This window comes from Oncorhynchus mykiss, chromosome 5 (assembly GCF_013265735.2).
Source record: "Oncorhynchus mykiss isolate Arlee chromosome 5, USDA_OmykA_1.1, whole genome shotgun sequence".
NCBI lineage: Eukaryota > Metazoa > Chordata > Actinopteri > Salmoniformes > Salmonidae > Oncorhynchus > Oncorhynchus mykiss.
Window position 1 is genome coordinate 17,644,182 of NC_048569.1, and position 18,817 is coordinate 17,662,998.

Below are 18,817 nucleotides of genomic sequence, written 5' to 3' on the forward strand. Positions count from 1 at the left end.
AGCTCAAAGACCAGGCCTGAGAGGGTTCACCAGGGTCGTGTTCATTAAGGCAAAAAACAGAAAAAAATGCTTAAAGCCTTCTGAAACAGAAATGAGTGTTTCTTATTGGACCAGGCAGTCTTTCCCCATTTCAGTCTGTTTTCTTCTTTTCGGTGCCTAATGAACACAACCCAGGGGTCAAACAAAGTCACTGGGATGAAAGGTAGATCGCAACTCCCAGAACAGACAGAGGCCCAGTTAGATTAGACTGATCTCAGAGAAGGAGATGAAGAGAAACAGAAGATGAAGAGAAACAGAAACTTCACAAGGCCTAATATAAATGTGGAAGGCAGCAAGGACTAAGTTAAGCTTTCGGGCCGATGCCAGCTGCAGTGGATCAGATGTACTGCCTGAAATCTCCCACTGCCGTGCCCTGTCTTTCACTGATCTGATGCCAACTGGTCATTCACTTGCACGGCAGAGCAGAGGGGGCACGGACAGTGTCTTATTAGTAGTCCACGATGGGGTTGGTGGGAGAGATAGACATTTTTCTTTAGCCTCTTTTAGCCAGCAGTATCAGACTCAGTGAGAAGGCTGGCTTTACGTTGGAGTTGTGATTACCTAAAAAGGTTGGTCAATAGCCGAGTAGCATCTACATTAGCTAATTGTTTGTTTGCGGTTTCTCTTGGCATGAAGGACTGTGACTTAGATGCTGTTTGATGATGCCCTTTTTTTGAAACATTAAAAAATGTTGGATTGTCATATCCCATGAGAATATACCAATGACAGTATTGTTTTCGGTCATCAATGCTCATATCAACAATATGAATGTGGATCGCAAATTGTCTTGGCACAGACTATTGTGAAGGTATGTGTTATACCCTGTTATAAACTCTGTATATGAGTGTTATAACCCGCCTTACAAAAGTATCCCACACTAGGGTGCTATAATGCATTATAACCTGACTTAAATGGATCACATGTGCTATATGTGTTATAACCTGACTTACTGAGGTATCCCATGTGTTATAAATGTGTTCTGAACTAACTTACTGAGGTATCCCATGTGTTATAAATGTGTTCTGAACTAACTTACTGAGGTATCCCATGTGTTATAAATGTGTTCTGAACTAACTTACTGAGGTATCCCATGTGTTATAAATGTGTTCTGAACTAACTTACTGAGGTATCCCATGTGTTATAAATGTGTTCTGAACTAACTTACTGAGGTATCCCATGTGTTATAAATGTGTTCTGAACTAACTTACTGAGGTATCCCATGTGTTAGAAATGTGTTCTGAACTAACTTACTAATGTATCCCATGTGTTATAAATGTGTTCTGAACTAACTTACTGAGGTATCCCATGTGTTATAAATGTGTTCTGAACTAACTTAGTAATGTATCACGTGTTATAAATGTGTTCTGACTTACTGAGGTATCCCATGTGTTATAAATGCAATGTAACCTGACTTACCTTTTATCCCATGTGTTATAAATACATGCATTATAACCTAACTTACCAAGTTATTCCATGTGCTGTAAATGTGTTGACCTGACATATCCTGTTATAAATATATTATAACCTAACTTACCAAGCTATCCCATGTGTTATAAGTGTTCTGACCTGACTTACTGACCTATCCCATATGTTGTAAATGCATTATAACCTCACCTAGTTATGCTCTGAACCGGTACTCCTGTATATAGCGCCGCTATTGTTATTTACTGCTGCTCTTTAATTACTAGTTTTTCTTAACTCTTACTTTTTTTTGTTGGTATTATCTTAAAATTGTTGGTTGCATTGTTGGTTAAGGGCTTGTAAGTAAGCATTTCACTGCTGTAGTTGCGCATGTGACAAATAAAATTAGATTTGATCCCATGTGTCTGACCTGACTTACTGACTGACGTATCCAATGTGTTTTAAATGTGTTCTGACCTGACTTACTGACTGATGTATCCAATGTGTTTTAAATGTGTTCGGACCTGACTTACTGACTGACGTATCCAATGTGGTTTAAATGTGTTCTGACCTGACTTACTGACTGACGTATCCAATGTGTTTTAAATGTGTTCTGACCTGAATTACTGACTGACGTATCCAATGTGTTTTAAATGTGTTCTGACCTGAATTACTGACTGACGTATCCCATGTGTTTTAAATGTGTTCTGACCTGAATTACTGACTGACGTATCCAATGTGTTTTAAATGTGTTCGGACCTGAATTACTGACCTATCCCATATGTTATAAATGCATTAATACCTAACTTACCTAGTTATCCAATGTGTTATAAATGTGTTGTGACCTGACTTACTGATGTATCGCATGTGTTATAAATGTGTTGTGACCTGACTTACTGATGTATTGCATGTGTTATAAATGTGTTGTGACCTGACTTACTGACTGACGTATCCAATGTGTTTTAAATGTGTTCTGACCTGACTTACTGACTGACGTATCCAATGTGTTTTAAATGTGTTCTGATCTGACTTACTGACTGACGTATCCAATGTGTTTTAAATGTGTTCTGACCTGGCTTACTGACTGACGTATCCAATGTGTTTTAAATGTGTTCTGACCTGAATTACTGACTGACGTATCCAATGTGTTTTAAATGTGTTCTGACCTGACTTACTGACTGACGTATCCAATGTGTTTTAAATGTGTTCGGACCTGACTTACTGACTGACGTATCCAATGTGTTTTAAATGTGTTCTGACCTGACTTACTGACTGATGTATCCAATGTGTTTTAAATGTGTTCGGACCTGACTTACTGACTGACGTATCCAATGTGTTTTAAATGTGTTCGGACCTGACTTACTGACTGACGTATCCAATGTGTTTTAAATGTGTTCTGACCTGACTTACTGACTGACGTATCCAATGTGTTTTAAATGTGTTCGGACCTGAATTACTGACCTATCCCATATGTTATAAATGCATTAATACTTAACTTACCTAGTTATCCAATGTGTTATAAATGTGTTGTGACCTGACTTACTGATGTATTGTATGTGTTATAAATGTGTTGTGACCTGACTTACTGATGTATTGCAAGTGTTATAAATGTGTTGTGACCTGACTTACTGATGTATTGCATGTGTTATAAATGTGTTGTGACCTGACTTACTGATGTATTGCATGTGTTATAAATGTGTTGTGACCTGACTTACTGATGTATTGCATGTGTTATAAATGTGTTGTGACCTGACTTATTGATGTATCGCATGTGTTTTAATGTGTTGTGACCTGACTTACTGATGTATCGCATGTGTTATAAATGTGTTGTGACCTGACTTACTGATGTATCGCATGTGTTATAAATGTGTTGTGACCTGACGTACTGACCTATCCCATATGTTATAAATGCATTATAACCTAACTTACCTAGTTATCCAATGTGTTATAAATGTGTTCTGACCTGACGTACTGACCTATCCCATATGTTATAAATGCATTATAACCTAACTTACCTAGTTATCCAATGTGTTATAAATGTGTTGTGACCTGACTTACTGATGTATTGCATGTGTTATAAATATGTTCTGACTTGACTTACTGATGTATCGCATGTGTTATAAATGTGTTCTGACCTGACTTACTGACCTATCCCATATGTTATAAATGCATTATAACCTAACTTACCTAGTTATCCAATGTGTTATAAATGTGTTGTGACCTGACTTACTGATGTATTGCATGTGTTATAAATATGTTCTGACTTGACTTACTGATGTATTGCATGTGTTATAACTGTGTTGTGACCTGACTTACTGATGTATTGCATGCTGGAGCTTCTTTGGATCTCCTTTATCGGTTCCTCATGGCCAAGCGTGGTTGCATAAGGCACAGACGGGGGTTGGGACTGGGTGTGCAAGTGGGGAAAGGGCTGGGGGTGCTCATTGAGACCGCGTGCTTTAGTGCAGACAGAGAGAGACAGAGAGAAAGCGAGATGGAGTGACGGAAGAAAGGAAGGAACGAAGAAAGCAGGAAGACAGGCAGGAAAAAAGTGAAGAGAACACAAGGGAATGTTAATCTGTGCAGGAGAGTGAGAGTACAGATAGAAGACAGAAAACTAGAACAATCTCACACTTCAAACTGCAGTACCATATTATTATTATTTAATGGCATCCAATAAGTTATTGTCTTCTAAATAATTAAATCACATGCTTTATATTATAAAATGATATGCAAGTCGGAATTCACTTTGGAGATAGTAGTATTTAGAAGAATAACAAAAACAAGCATCAACACTCAGGCATAAAATAATGTTGCCAGTCACATTCACATTACTAGTTAAAACTATAGCCACCTAGATATATGTACCTGTAACATCTTTACTGCACTCAAATGATGGCATATAAAAGTTGAACATACACTACACCTTATCCTATAGTATTGATGACCACCAGAGGAAAAAGGATGTGATTGGTAGAATTGATTGGGATAAGATAGGAATTAGGAGGCAAACAATAATAATAAAAAAAGGCTGCACCAAACTGGCATCTACATTACCGTTCTGGTCTTGGTTGGAAAACAGCCTACTTGCACTGGACACCGTCTTGCCGATGTCAGCAAGTGAGCGCAGGTTGGACTTCTTGGTCTGGTGACGATGTTTCCGTAGCAACGTGTACATGACCTGATCCTTTAGCTCAGGCTTCAGCTGACCGATCTCGATCTGGCTGTCAGTGATCAGCTCTGATAGAGGATGGGGAAACAAGCAGGGGGAGGATAACAGAGAGACAAAAGTGGATGGAGAGAATGTCAATACTGAGGACGCTTGGTTTCAAAGTGCACCGTTTTGGAACGTTCCCATTCTAACTTATGGGAAGTGTACTTGTCTTACCGACCACCTGTGGTAGAGTGGAGGCTTCCAGGTCCAGCAGGATGGTGCCTTTCTCGATGCAGGTCTTCAGCTCAAACAGACTGTGAAGGGACAATGTGGCCACATGGGGCTTACTCCAACGCTCTCCTCCCTTCTCCACCTTCTCCTCAAACTTTATCCACCTAGAGAGAGAGGAATAGATTGAGACAGAGCGAAAGCATGAGAGGTGTGTGTGTGTGAGAGTGTGAGAGAGAGAGAGAGAAAGAGAGACCCAGAACAAGAGAGATACAGAAGTAGAGGGAATAACCTTAAGTTTGATTTAAAAATAATACTCATAATTACAAAGATGCATGTGCACAGCAGGTCCTGCAAGGTACAGTAGGTCACATCACAATAAAGGTCTGTAGACAAAGCCTTTCATATCATTCACTGCCAAATACGGGCCGCTGACAAAAGGAGACAAGGAGAATTTTATTTTCTTTACAAAACAGCCTCTATGTTATTGGTTCATCACAGGTCATGAAAAATAGCAGCGGATGCGGGATGACACAAATAAAAATACTGGTAAGACTACTTTAAGGGTCCAGAGTAAATCATTTATAAGGCATTTACAAACTGTTTGCTCACCATTCAGTAATCATTACTCCCACATTTGTAATCATTCGTAAGTTAGTTATTCACACATGTATACTGTATATATTTCCTTAAACATCCTGTTTTGTGTTCTTACTCTTTTATCAGGTACTGCAGGAACGTCTACCAATGGAATGCCCATATTTTTGGAGAAATTACAGTGGTCACTCAAACATTAATATAAAGCATAAATAGCACTAACTTTACATTAGGGACTGCAAAAATATTTTACTAATGATTAGTAAATGGTTTATTCATGCGGGAGTAATGATTCATAAATGGTGAACACACAATTTAAACACCTTATAGATGGTTTATTACAGACCCTTAAAATAAAGTGTTACCAAAATACTTTATATACTACATGTACAGAACGAGGGGGGGGGGGGGGATTGGACAGAAAGGCCTCAGAGACAGTCAGAAAACAACCTGTCCAGGAAGATATCACAAGATATCTGGGTTTTGAGGTTGTGTTCTGGGTTTTGAGGTTGTGTTCTGGGTCCTGAGGTTAAGAACAAATTCTTATTTTCAATGACAGCCCAGTGGATTAAGTGCCTTGTTCAGGGGCAGAATGACAGATTTTTACCGTGTCGGTTAAGGGATTCGATCTTGAAACCTTTCGGTTACTAGTCCAACGCTCTAACCACTAGGCTACCTGCCCTGATATGTCCTGGGTTCTGAGGTTAAGGTTGTGTCCTGGGTTCTGGGGTTAAGGTTGTGTCCTGGGTTCTGGGGTTAAGGTTATGTCCTGGGTTATGAGGTTAAGTCCTGGGTTCTGGGGTTAAGGTTATGTCCTGGGTTCTGAGGTTAAGGTTATGTCCTGGGTTCTGGGGTTAAGGTTATGTCCTGGGTTCTGGGGTTAAGGTTATGTCCTGGGTTCTGGGGTTAAGGTTATGTCCTGGGTTCTGGGGTTAAGGTTATGTCCTGGGTTCTGGGGTTAAGGTTATGTCCTGGGTTCTGGGGTTAAGGTTATGTCCTGGGTTCTGGGGTTAAGGTTATGTCCTGGGTTCTGGGGTTAAGGTTGTGTCCTGGGTTCTGGGGTTAAGGTTGTGTCCTGGGTTCTGGGGTTAAGGTTGTGTTCTGGGTTCACTGAGGGAACAGAGCAGTGTTTCATCCAGATAAGAGTGAGCTAGTAGTTCACCAGAGGACACACTACTCCCCTATGCATGCATACATGGACACCAGGGGTTCCCAAACTGACAGTACTTTTGACAGTAATTCAGTCTGAAGAAAGTATGGTTTGAAATGACTGAAATGCATGCATCAGAAAGATATAAGTTCAGAATATCATCAGGCAATATGTAACAATCCTCTTCCAGTGAATGACTGGACCAAAGCGCAGCGTGAGACGTGTTCATGATATTTTATTAAAATTAGAACACTAGAACGAAAAATAACAAAGAGGAAAATTAACAGTTCTGTAAGGAAACTAACAATACAGAAAACACAAAACAGAAAATAACTACCCACAAAACCCCTGTGGGAAAAAGCTACCTAAGTATGGTTCCCAATCAGAGACAACGATAGACCGCTGTCCCTGATTGAGAACCATACCCGGCCAAAACAAAGAAATACAAAAACATAGAAAAGGGAACATAGAATGCCCACCCAAATCACACCCTGACCAAACCAAAATAGAGACATAAAAAGCTCTAAGGTCAGGGTGTGACACAATCATTTAGTATGAACCTCTTTCTAATACAGCCTGATACCAGTGCTGATGGAGGCCTAAAATCAGCATGTTGTTTGTGCAACAGTATATTTTAAATCAAAGAGGAATAGGAGAAGCATGGATATGTTGGCTATATGAATAAATATTTAATGTAGCCAAAGATTATAGGGCCCCCTAGGAAACATGGAACTTTGGTTCCTACCCTGTGACAATGACTGGTCCATGGCATTTTCATTCTTTGTCATGTCAAACACTGTATTCAAAGCGCCCACTGTTGTTTATATTCTAACTATAGAATTATAAACATTCTATTTCCATGATTCCAAAAGTTCACCCAAGTGTTTTGATCTAAATCACAATTGCAACATTTGGTTAAATTTGGTTATTTTTGCCCATATTGTGGCAGTTGTGGAAATGATCTCAAATGAGTGCAGGAAATGATTTTAGGTTGAAGTTGAATTGAACAGTAGAAAACAATCTGAAATGGAGAAAGACCCATTAAAATAATTTTGAATATATGTGTTGCCACCCTAGGGTCACTCACTACTCATAAAGCAAATGTAGAACTTTTATTAATCAAAAACATAAAATACCGTCATACTGTCAAAAATACCATATGATATTTTGGCCATATCGCCCAGCCCTAGCTAGTGGCTGTTGAGAACCTAAGTGGGCATTCTGTGGGCACACTATACCTCTGTGAAGTAGAAAATGCAGCCTAATGTAAGCTAATCATAGACTGCACTGATATTAATTTAATCTGTAGAAGTGGTGATTTAGCTACATTGATTATCAAGATGTGTATTGATTGTGAAACTCTTTGTACATAATAGATGATGTAGGCCTACTGAATATTACAGTTTGGTTTACATGTATTTTTCCCTGTACAAATGAGTGAGCAGGATAGAACGAGGCACCATCACTATAAGAACATGGACAACTGTTCTACCATTTACTACATTCCAGCATTACCAACAGACGGCTCCAAATTCAGACTGCACCTTACAACACACAACTGCTACCATTTAACCACTGCACTAGTCTATTTATATATTACCAAGTATGTGTTTACATAACAGTTAACCACTTTCCACGAGTATACTGTATGTATTCTTTATCTGGATCCCAATTAGGAAAAATATTGGATATGGTGACATCTTTGTAAATAGTTTTTTTGTTATTTGGTTTGGGTGCAGTTCTCAACTTGAATGTTTTCCTTAGAGAAGGTTACAGAGACTACATTGTATTCTTGTTTATCTCCCAATAAACCTTTATCTGACTTGATCTTTGTAATCGAAACTACTGTATTTATACCAGGGTAGTCCATACGTCTTCCTGGATATCTGCCCTCAAGTAGGTAGGCTAATTTGGAGTGAAGACCTTTACATTCTCCCTTTTGTACATCGTTACAACACTGAATATATACATAATATGACATTTGTAATGTGTTTATTCATTTGGAACTTCTGTGAGTGTTATGTTTACTGTTTTATTTTTATTTATTTCACTTTTGTATATTATCTACCTCACTTGCTTTGGCAATGTTAACATGTTTCCCATGCCAATGAAGCCCCTTGAATTGAATATTCAGGAAAGTTTACAGTTTAGTCAAATAAATCTAAAACCATTCCAAAAGTACAATATGCTAGGTAAAGAATGAACAATTATGGTTTCCCACACAAGTTTATTGTTGTCCACACAAACGTCCCATATTTACATATGATTCATGTGTTTGGTTTGTGTGTGGCACAGCGGGAGAGAAAGTAACCCAACCGACTCAGGCTAGTTACGATAACCTATGGCAGCAACAAGTTTTGCTATCATACTCTACCATCTGGTAGTGCCTGTCTTGACTTCATCAAATCATTGTAAAGAAGCTAGCTACAATAGCAAGCTACGTTTGCTAGCTAAAGTAGCAAGGCTAACCTAGGTTATTTTGAGGCATCCTTGTCTAAAACAACTCCATTCATATGAAACAAGACTACCTGTTGGTTGATCATTGTAGCCTACTCCTCGTTGAGCCAATTTAATTTTAATTCAATTTTGCATTGATTAGAAACCTCCCACTTCACTTGCTACATATGGAGCATCCGACTAGCGCCGCTTTGATTGACCAACAATAATATGCTATATGTGCGTCTTTTTTATGATAAAAACGGTAATAAAACGTATTATTAGAATGTAAAATGTAATGGTCTATCCTTGTAGGTTATGTAGCAATGTCACATAGATATTACAATTTTAGCCAAAGCATTTAAAAAAAAAAATAGGCCTGTTTTGAAATATTTGTATGAGTACTCTGCCAAGTATATCGACTCTGCCGCCCGAGAATGCTTTTGTGGCACAGTCGATAGCGCGCTGGACTTCGGGCTAGAAGGTCGAGGGTTCGAGACCTGCTCCCTGCCGTTTCATTACACTGGGGTCAGAAGTGATCGGACCTTGCATCCACGACAGTGCGTGTGCTTGGCCGGTGAGCGCGGTCCTATAAGACGTTGAGTCGCAAGCTAGCGCGAGGACGCGCTCTTTGAAAGGAGGGAGTAGTGTAACGACCCTGGGTTTATAAACGCGGATATCGACTGCCGCTTGAGCATGCTTTTGATATACCACAGCTGGGTAGGTGTTGGTGACAAGGGGGTTAAGATTAGAACGCCTTGAAGGCACAAGGTTAAAGAGGGTTAACTGTGTAAGACCACGATGGTTGAACTGACGCACAAGAGTGACTATGATTTACTGACCAACTGACTGACTCTTGGACTAAAGTAAAGGGTCTGTGTGTGTTATATACTATACTTGTCCTCGGGGGTTAAATTTGACTGAACAGAGAGTGCTTCTGCTTCCACATAAGTACATACAATCAATTGACACAACATACATAGTGTGTGAGTGAGAGAGTTCTTTCTTTACAAAACAACCCCTCTATGTTATGGGTTCATCACGGTTCACAGAAAATAGCAGGGGATGTGGGACGAAGCAATACAGATACTTGTACATTTTACCTTTATTTTAATCAGGGAGTCGTACGGAGATCAAGGTCTATTTTACAAATGAGCCCTGAATTACAGAAATTATAAACATCAATATCATCAACACAAAATGCAAGCTGAAAGAAAAACACGGTCATTTTGTTTTATTTTTAAACACGGTCATCTGCAATAATAAAGTCCTTAGTCAGCTTTTTGAATTGCCCTAGAGCAGTGGTCACCAAACTTTTCTGAGTCAAGATCACTTTCTGAGCCAGAATGCATGCCGAGATCTACCATTTTATTTTACATGACTTAAAAAGCACAAGACTATTCAACATTAACTAATTAAAAACAGTTCTGCAGCAATGAGGTTAGCGCAGTAGGCTATTTTTTCTACTGGAGTGATGGCCGGCATCTGATAGTCAGTGTGAGGGAGGGAGCAGCGGTGAGGCTGCCTCTCACCCGACTCACCGTCCCTTCTTTCTCCCACTCTCTGCTGAGAAAAGGGGACACAGTCTTCCAGCTGATGGCGAAACTTAAGTTCCACTGCATTACTTATGCCTCACGCACCAATTAATGTTGTTACTCCTATGACCAGGGAAAGTGAAATATTCCTTGATATAAAAAAAAAGACAAGTTGCAAATAACGCAAGTTTATCGAAATTAGGATTTTATGGTTTATCAAACTGTTGACAGTGTTGACAGTGCTGAATATAAACTTAAACTTACTCAAAAACAGCAGCCCTGTATCTGTTGAGTCTCGCTGTAGTTATGGTTTTAAAAGTTTTGAAACCTCACATGATCAACTTCGCTGTGCGTTCGAGGCTTAGTTTTACAGTCTATGGCGCTACGAAACTGTGCAGACACTGATCTGAGCTATCTGATAGGCCAGCGGTAGGGTTATAGCTGCACTTGATGTGCTCTCTTGCCCTACCGGGTAGGCAGTGTTCTGCACTAACCGCCAACAGCGAAAAACGAACAAAAATTAAATAGAAACGTAAGGCTTTATCGTATTTTTTTTTTTTACATAAATGTTTGGTGATCGACAAGGAATGGCTTGGAGATTGACCGGTTTGTACAAAAACATCACATTTAAGAACATTTTGAAGATTGTTCCACAAATAAGGTACATGCAAACTAAACGCTGATTTACCTAACTCAGTAAAGACCAATGGAATTTCCAGAGTTAATCATCCCTGAGACCAGGTGTGGCATGTCTAAAGTTTAGTAAAGATGTCAAGTAACTTTTAAATCAGTTACATGCAGCCTGGTCTAGAACAATTGAGGAAAGCCTCTGAATTCACAGTGAGTGAGCAACAGGTCAATGAAGAGGGCAGGACAATGTATTTTATCCATAAAGTTAACCACATCATTTATAAACTAGGAAGGCAGCAGAGACAATGTTATGACCTGGTCTAAAACCAGACTGATGTACATTTAGAATACATTTAAAAGATAAGATTTAAGCTGAGAATTAATCAAGGATTCTAATATTTTAGCTCGGCAAGAAAGTTGAGAAACAGGGCGATTAATTATTTAGGTCACAAGGGTCACCACCTTTGTGAAGAGGGAGTACATGGGCTAATTGGGGATATTACCAGATAAAATCGTCAGGTGAAAAATATGTGTTAATGATTCAGCAAAAAGGGGAACAGAGAGCTGCAGCAAAAATGGATCAAGCATATCCGCCCCAGTGTATTAAAAAACATGTTTTTACATCCATCTTAAGCAAGGCATCTAGCACGTCACAGATAGTAAATTGTTCAAATGAAAACTAAGATTCTGTCGAGTCAGCTAGAGTCTAGCAGAGGGAAGAGGAGTCGATTGACTGACCAAGGTCAGTTAAACCACTGTTTCTCTCCAATATAAAGCCTTCAATATAAAATGATGATTAAAAGCATCAGTTATCCCATTTCTCAGTTATGATGCAATCAGAGAGAAAGTGCTTAGGCAGGGAAGAAGAGGAATTTGTACGCTTCAGTGCATTTACTGTTTTCCAAAATTGAGAAGGATAACCAGCAGAGTCAGAGATATAGCACCAATAGCATCCACCATGGCAGCAGGGGGGCTGTAAATCTTAGCAACAAATACATGTGCATTCTGGTTTATGGACACATCTACATATAGAGAGAGGGTTCACCCATAAAATTATTAATTAATTCAAGGTTTATACAAATATGTCCATTCCAATGAGAATTCTGTCAGAAAAACAACAGTCCAAACCGCATGCCTCTACCATATGGCTCAAAAGTTACATACAATTTACACTGAGAATTTAGCATGTTCAGAGTGAATTGAATGTCATCACAGGCAAGCAGTAGTGAAAAGAACTTAAGTAAAAATACTTTCAAAAGTACTACTGGAGTATCTGTACTTGACTATTATTTGACAACTTTTACTTCACTAGATTCCTAAAGAAAATGATGTACTTTCTAATCCATACATTTTCCCTGACACCCAAAAGTACTTGTTACATTTCAAATGCTTAGCAGGACAGGAAAATGGTCTAATTGATACACATTTACTATATTAAGAGAAAATTCTGGTCATAATTTACAAACAAAGCATGTGTTTAGTACTGCCTCTGATCTGGCGGACTCACTAAACACATGCTTCGTTTGTAAATTATGTCTGAGTATATTTAAAACAAAATACTTTTAGACTAACTCAAGTAGTATTATACTGGGCGGCTTCCCCTTCAGTCATTTTCTATTAAGTAATCTTTACTTTTACTCAAGTATGACAATTGGATACTTTTTCCCACCTTTGCAGGCATGATCAAACAGTGGTCACTGCTCAATAAAAAACTCTTTGGCTCTTGTTATTTCAACAAAACTGTCAAGTACAAATATATTAAGAAAACAATCTAATGATTCATTCTATGTATTTTACAATGAAAAAGGGCAAAGAAAACAAAGTGTTTACAAATTTCCTAACACCATTTTGAATTACCCCATTTTTCTTTACATTGTTCAGCAGTGAATGAACACACTACATACTACATATACAGAACCGATCGTGGTCTTCTTTACATTGTTCAGCAGTGAATGAACACACTACATACTACATATACAGAACCGATCGTGGTCTTCTTTACATTGCCAAGTACGTGTAAAATAACAAGCATCTTAAAACAACAACGTGTCACTGAACTGAGACCAGGACCACACACAACCGATGTGGCGGTCAGAGCACTGAGACAAAGAGGTTTGACCCTTTGGAATTCTCCACCTGCCTCACCTAACCTCGCCTCCCACATCTAACTGCCCTACCTCGCCTCCCACATCTAACTGCCCTATCTCGCCTCCCACATCTAACTGCCCTACCTCGCCTCCCACATCTAACTGCCCTACCTCGCCTCGCACATCTAACTGCCCTACCTCGCCTCGCACATCTAACTGCCCTACCTCTCCTCCCACATCTAACTGCCCTACCTCGCCTCCCACATCTAACTGCCCTACCTCGCCTCCCACATCTAACTGCCCTACCTCGCCTCGCACATCTAACTGCCCTACCTCGCCTCGCACATCTAACTGCCCTACCTCGCCTCCCACATCTAACTGCCCTACCTCGCCTCCCACATCTAACTGCCCTACCTCGCCTCCCACATCTAACTGCCCTACCTCACCTCCCACATCTAACTGCCCTACCTTGCCTCCATTTAGGCCCTTTGAGGGGAGAGAGGAGACAGGCCTCAGGGACAATCACCTCTATAGGGGAAGGAGGAGACAGACCTCAGGGACAATCACCTCTATAGGGGAAGGAGGAGACAGACCTCAGGGACAATCACCTCTATAGGGGAAGGAGGAGACAGACCTCAGGGACAATCACCTCTATAGGGGAAGGAGGAGACAGACCTCAGGGACAATCACCTCTATAGGGGAGGGAGGAGACAGGCCTCAGGGACAATCACTTCTATAAGGGAAGGAGGAGACAGACCTCAGGGACAATCACTTCTATAAGGGAGGGAGGAGACAGACCTCAGGGACAATCACTTCTATAGGGGAAGGAGGAGACAGACCTCAGGACAATCACCTCTATAGGGGAGGGAGGAGACAGGCCTCAGGGACAATCACTTCTATAAGGGAGGGAGGAGACAGACCTCAGGGACAATCACTTCTATAAGGGAGGGAGGAGACAGACCTCAGGGACAATCACTTCTATAGGGGAAGGAGGAGACAGACCTCAGGGACAATCACCTCTATAGGGGAGGGAGGAGACAGGCCTCAGGGACAATCACTTCTATAAGGGAGGGAGGAGACAGACCTCAGGGACAATCACTTCTATAAGGGAGGGAGGAGACAGACCTCAGGGACAATCACTTCTATAGGGGAAGGAGGAGACAGACCTCAGGGACAATCACCTCTATAGGGGAGGGAGGAGACAGGCCTCAGGGACAATCACTTCTATAAGGGAGGGAGGAGACAGGCCTCAGGGACAATCACTTCTATAAGGGAGGGAGGAGACAGACCTCAGGGACAATCACTTCTATAGGGGAAGGAGGAGACAGACCTCAGGGACAATCACCTCTATAGGGGAAGGAGGAGACAGACCTCAGGGACAATCACCTCTATAGGGGAGGGAGGAGACAGGCCTCAGGGACAATCACTTCTATAAGGGAGGGAGGAGACAGACCTCAGGGACAATCACTTCTATAGGGGAAGGAGGAGACAGACCTCAGGGACAATCACCTCTATAGGGGAAGGAGGAGACAGACCTCAGGGACAATCACTTCTATAGGGGAAGGAGGAGACAGACCTCAGGGACAATCACCTCTATAGGGGAGGGAGGAGACAGGCCTCAGGGACAATCACCACTACAGGGGAGGGAGTAAAGCACTCCATTGAATTGTCCTCCAATAGGTGCCTAGTCCTTCAACCAACCATCAGTGCAGATAAAGTCACCATGTAAGACAATGATGTAACAATGTGCATTAACTAAGATTTAGTCATCTTTAATGTAAAACTGGAAACAGCTGGGGCCGTATGTATCAAGGGTCTCAGAGAAGGAGTGCTGATCTAGTGTAGGATCAGGTCTCCCCTTGTCCATCTTAATCACTGCGATGTAAAATGCTAAATGGTTCCTAAATCAGCACTCCTACTCTGAGACGCTTGATACATAGTCCGAACCGCAGTCAGAAAGCAACCTGTTCAGGAAGAGGGACAGATCACATGGGAGGTCACAGAGGTTGTGTTCTGGGTTCACTGAGGGAACAGAGCAGTGTTTCATCCAGATAAGAGTTAGCTAGTAGTTCACCAGAGGACAAACTACTACCCTACGCACGCATTCATGGACACACAAACAAACACATGCTACACACACACACACACTTCCTCCTACTCACGCATACATGTAAATACACACGCTACTGCCCTACTCAAGCAACTCCATATTGGAGCCAATCCCTGGACTTTAGCAGAGCACTGAAACAGGAAACACTTAACCCTAATGAAGATAAACACAGCTCTCGAACAGAGAGAACATCAAGCTGAGATGTTGTTAAATGTGTCCCTCACCGATATGATGTAGATAGTATGACTTTGATATACCACAGCTGGGTAGGTGTTGGTGACAAGGGGGTTAACGTTACAAAGCCTTGGAGGCCCAAGGTCAAAGAGGGTTTACGGTGTAAGACCACGATGATTGAACTGACCACTCCTTCTCTGAGATGCTTGTACTAAAGGAAAGTGTGTGTGTGTGTGTGTGTGTGTGTGTGTGTGTGTGTGTGTGTGTGTGTGTGTGTGTGTGTGTGTGTGTGTGTGTGTGTGTTATGATACAGTATAGTTTATTGTCCCCAAGGGGGACATTAGACTTTGGACAATAGAGAATGCTGCTGCTCCCACATAAATGCATATAATCAATTGACACAACAAACAAAGAGTGTGTAATTCAATGCATGAGTGTGTGCACACATATACACATAAAAGTATTTGGACACCACTTCAAATGAGTGGATTTGGCTATATCAGCCACCCCCATTGAGGACAGGTGTATAAAATTGAGCACACAGCCATGCACTCTCCATAGACAAACACTGGCAGTAGAATGACCTTACTGAAGAGCTCAGTGACTTAATTTGGCATCGTCATAGGATGCCACTTTTCCAACAAGTCAGTTCGTCAAATGTCTACCCTGCTAGAGCTGCCCCGGTCAACTGTAAGTGCTGTTATTGTGAAGTAGAAATGTCTAGGAGCAACAACAGCTCAGACGCTAGGCCACACAAGCTCACAAAACTGGATTGCTGAGTGCGGAAGTGTGTAAGAATTATCTGTCCTCGGTTGTGACACTCACTACCGAGTTCCAAACTGCCTCTGGAAGCAACATCGGCACAATAACTGTTAGTTGGGAGCTTCAAATGGGTTTCCATGGCCGAGCAGCCACACACAAGCCTAAGATCACCATGCGCAAGGCCAAGCGTTGGCTGAAGTGGTGTAAAGCTCGCTGCCATTGGACTCTGGAGCAGTGGAAACACGTTCTCTGGAGAGATGAATCATGCTTCACCATCTAGTAGTCCGATGGATGAATCTGGGTCTGGCGGATGGCAAAAGAACGCTACTTGCCCCAATGCATAGTGCCAACTGTAAAGTTTGGTGGAGGAGGAATAATGTCTGGGGCTGTTTTTCATGGTTCGGGCTAGGCCCCTTAGTTCCAGTAAAGGGAAATCTTAACGCTACAGCATACAAGGACATTCTAGATGATTATGTGCTTCCAACTCTGTGGCAACAGTTTGGGGAAGGCCCTTTCCATTTTCAGCAGGTCCATATAGAAATTGCTTGTCGAGATCGGTGTGGAAGAATTTGACTGGTCTGCACAGAGCCCTGACCTCAACCCCATCAAACACCTTTCGGATTAATTGGAATGCCGACTGCGAGCCAGGCCTAATCGCCCAACAAGTCCCTGCAGCAATGTTCCAACATCTAGTGGAAAGCCTTCCCAGAAGAGTGGAGGCTGTCATGGCAGCAAAGCGGGGGACCAATTCCATAATCATTAATGCCCATGATTTTAGAATGAGATGTTCGACAAGCAGGTGTCCACATACCATATAGTGTGTGTGTGTATACAGTACCAGTCAAAAGTTGACACACCTACTCATTTTCTACATTGTAGAATAATAGTGAAGATGTCAGAACTATGAAATAACACACATGGAATCATGTAGTAAAGCTGCCTTGATGACACCTTTGCATACTCTTGGCATTCTCTCAACCAGATTCATGAGGTAGTCACCTGGAATGCATTTCAATTACCGGGTGTGCCTTGTTAATTTGTGGAATTTCTTTACTTCTTAATGCTTTTGAGCCAATTAGTTCTGTTGTGACAAGGTAGGGGTTGGTAAAAGATCAAGTCCATATTATGGCAAGAACAGCTCAAATAAGCAAAGAGAAACGACAGTCCATCATTACTTTAAGACATGAAAATGTCAAGTGCAGTCACAAAAACCATCAAGTGCCATGATGAAACTGGCTCTCATGAGGACTGCCACAGGAAAGGAAAACCCAGAGTTACCTCTGCTGCAGAGGATAAGTTCATTAGAGTTAACTATACCTCAGATTGCAGCCCAAATAAATGCTTCACAGAATTCAAGTAACAGACACATCTCAACATCAACTGTTCAGAGGAGACTGCGTGAATCAGGCCTTCATGGTCAAATTGCTGCAAAGAAACCACTACTAAAGAACACCAATAAGAAGAGACTTGCTTGGGCCAAGAAACACCAGTAATGGATATTAGACTGGTGGAAATCTGTCCTTTGGTCTGATGAGTCCAAATTTGAGATTTTTGGTTCTAACCGCTGTGTCTTTGTGAGACGCAGAGTAGGTGAACAGATGATCTCAGCATGTGTGGTTCCCACCATGAATTAAGGAGGAGGTGGTGTGATGATGTGGGGGCCTCCACAATCACCCGACCTCAACCCAATTGAGATGGTTTGGGATGAGTTGGACCGCAGAGTGAATTAAAAGCAGGCAACAAGTGCACAGCATATTCCTTCAAGACTGTTGGAAAAGCATTCCAGGTGAAGATGGTTGAGAGAATGCCAAGAGTGTGCAAAGCTTTCAAGGCAAAGGGTGGCTACTTTGAAGAATCTAAAATATATTTTGATTTGTTTAACACTTTTTTGGTTACTACATATGTGTTAATTCATAGTTTTGATGACTTCACTATTATTCTACAATGTAGAAAATAGTCAAAATAAATAAAAAACATTGAATGAGTAGGTGTGTCCACACTTTTAACTGGTACTGTACATATATATAAATAATAAATGAGAGAGAGAAAATCTCTCTCCTCACCTGGCTGTCTCCTTCCACTCCATCTCCTGTCCATCGACGGCCAGCAGTTCGTCCAGTTCAGTGAAGAGCTGAGGGGGCGGGGGGCCGTCATCCTCCTCACCCAGGATAAACCTTATCCTCTCTGCTGCTGCAGAGACTATGGGGAAAGAGAGCAGGCAAGATGGATGGATGATAGAGAGAGATACTTTTGACTGGTACTGTATATATATATATATATATATGTGAGCAATGCAGTAAAAGTTAAAAAAAAAGTAAAAGTATTAAGTGTTGACATCTGCGATCACTTTTAAGAAAAGGAGAAAAAAAAGTTTTGCAACACCTGTAGAAGTGATGGCTCTAAGAAGTTGTTAAGCTGTTATTCACCAGACTCTCTAAAGGAAGAGAGTTTCCTGTGGCCATTATTAAGCTCCACAGACTGACTGACTTAATTCAGGATTCTTTTCAGATGCAG

General features: G+C 41.2%; 1 protein-coding gene across 2 annotated transcripts in view; it reads right to left on the minus strand.

The window, feature by feature from the left end:
• The window catches only part of nbc (sodium bicarbonate cotransporter), an 89,412-nt gene that overhangs the window by 45,274 nt on the left and 25,321 nt on the right, over window positions 1-18,817 (minus strand). Inside the window, exons 4-7 of one of the 2 annotated variants that reach the window (XM_036976497.1) lie at window positions 18,367-18,502; window positions 4,829-4,989; window positions 4,498-4,680; window positions 3,757-3,897 (exon numbers count right to left, since the gene is read on the minus strand). In XM_036976497.1, the coding sequence (XP_036832392.1) occupies window positions 3,757-3,897; window positions 4,498-4,680; window positions 4,829-4,989; window positions 18,367-18,502 (621 nt within the window). 2 annotated transcript variants of the gene reach the window in all.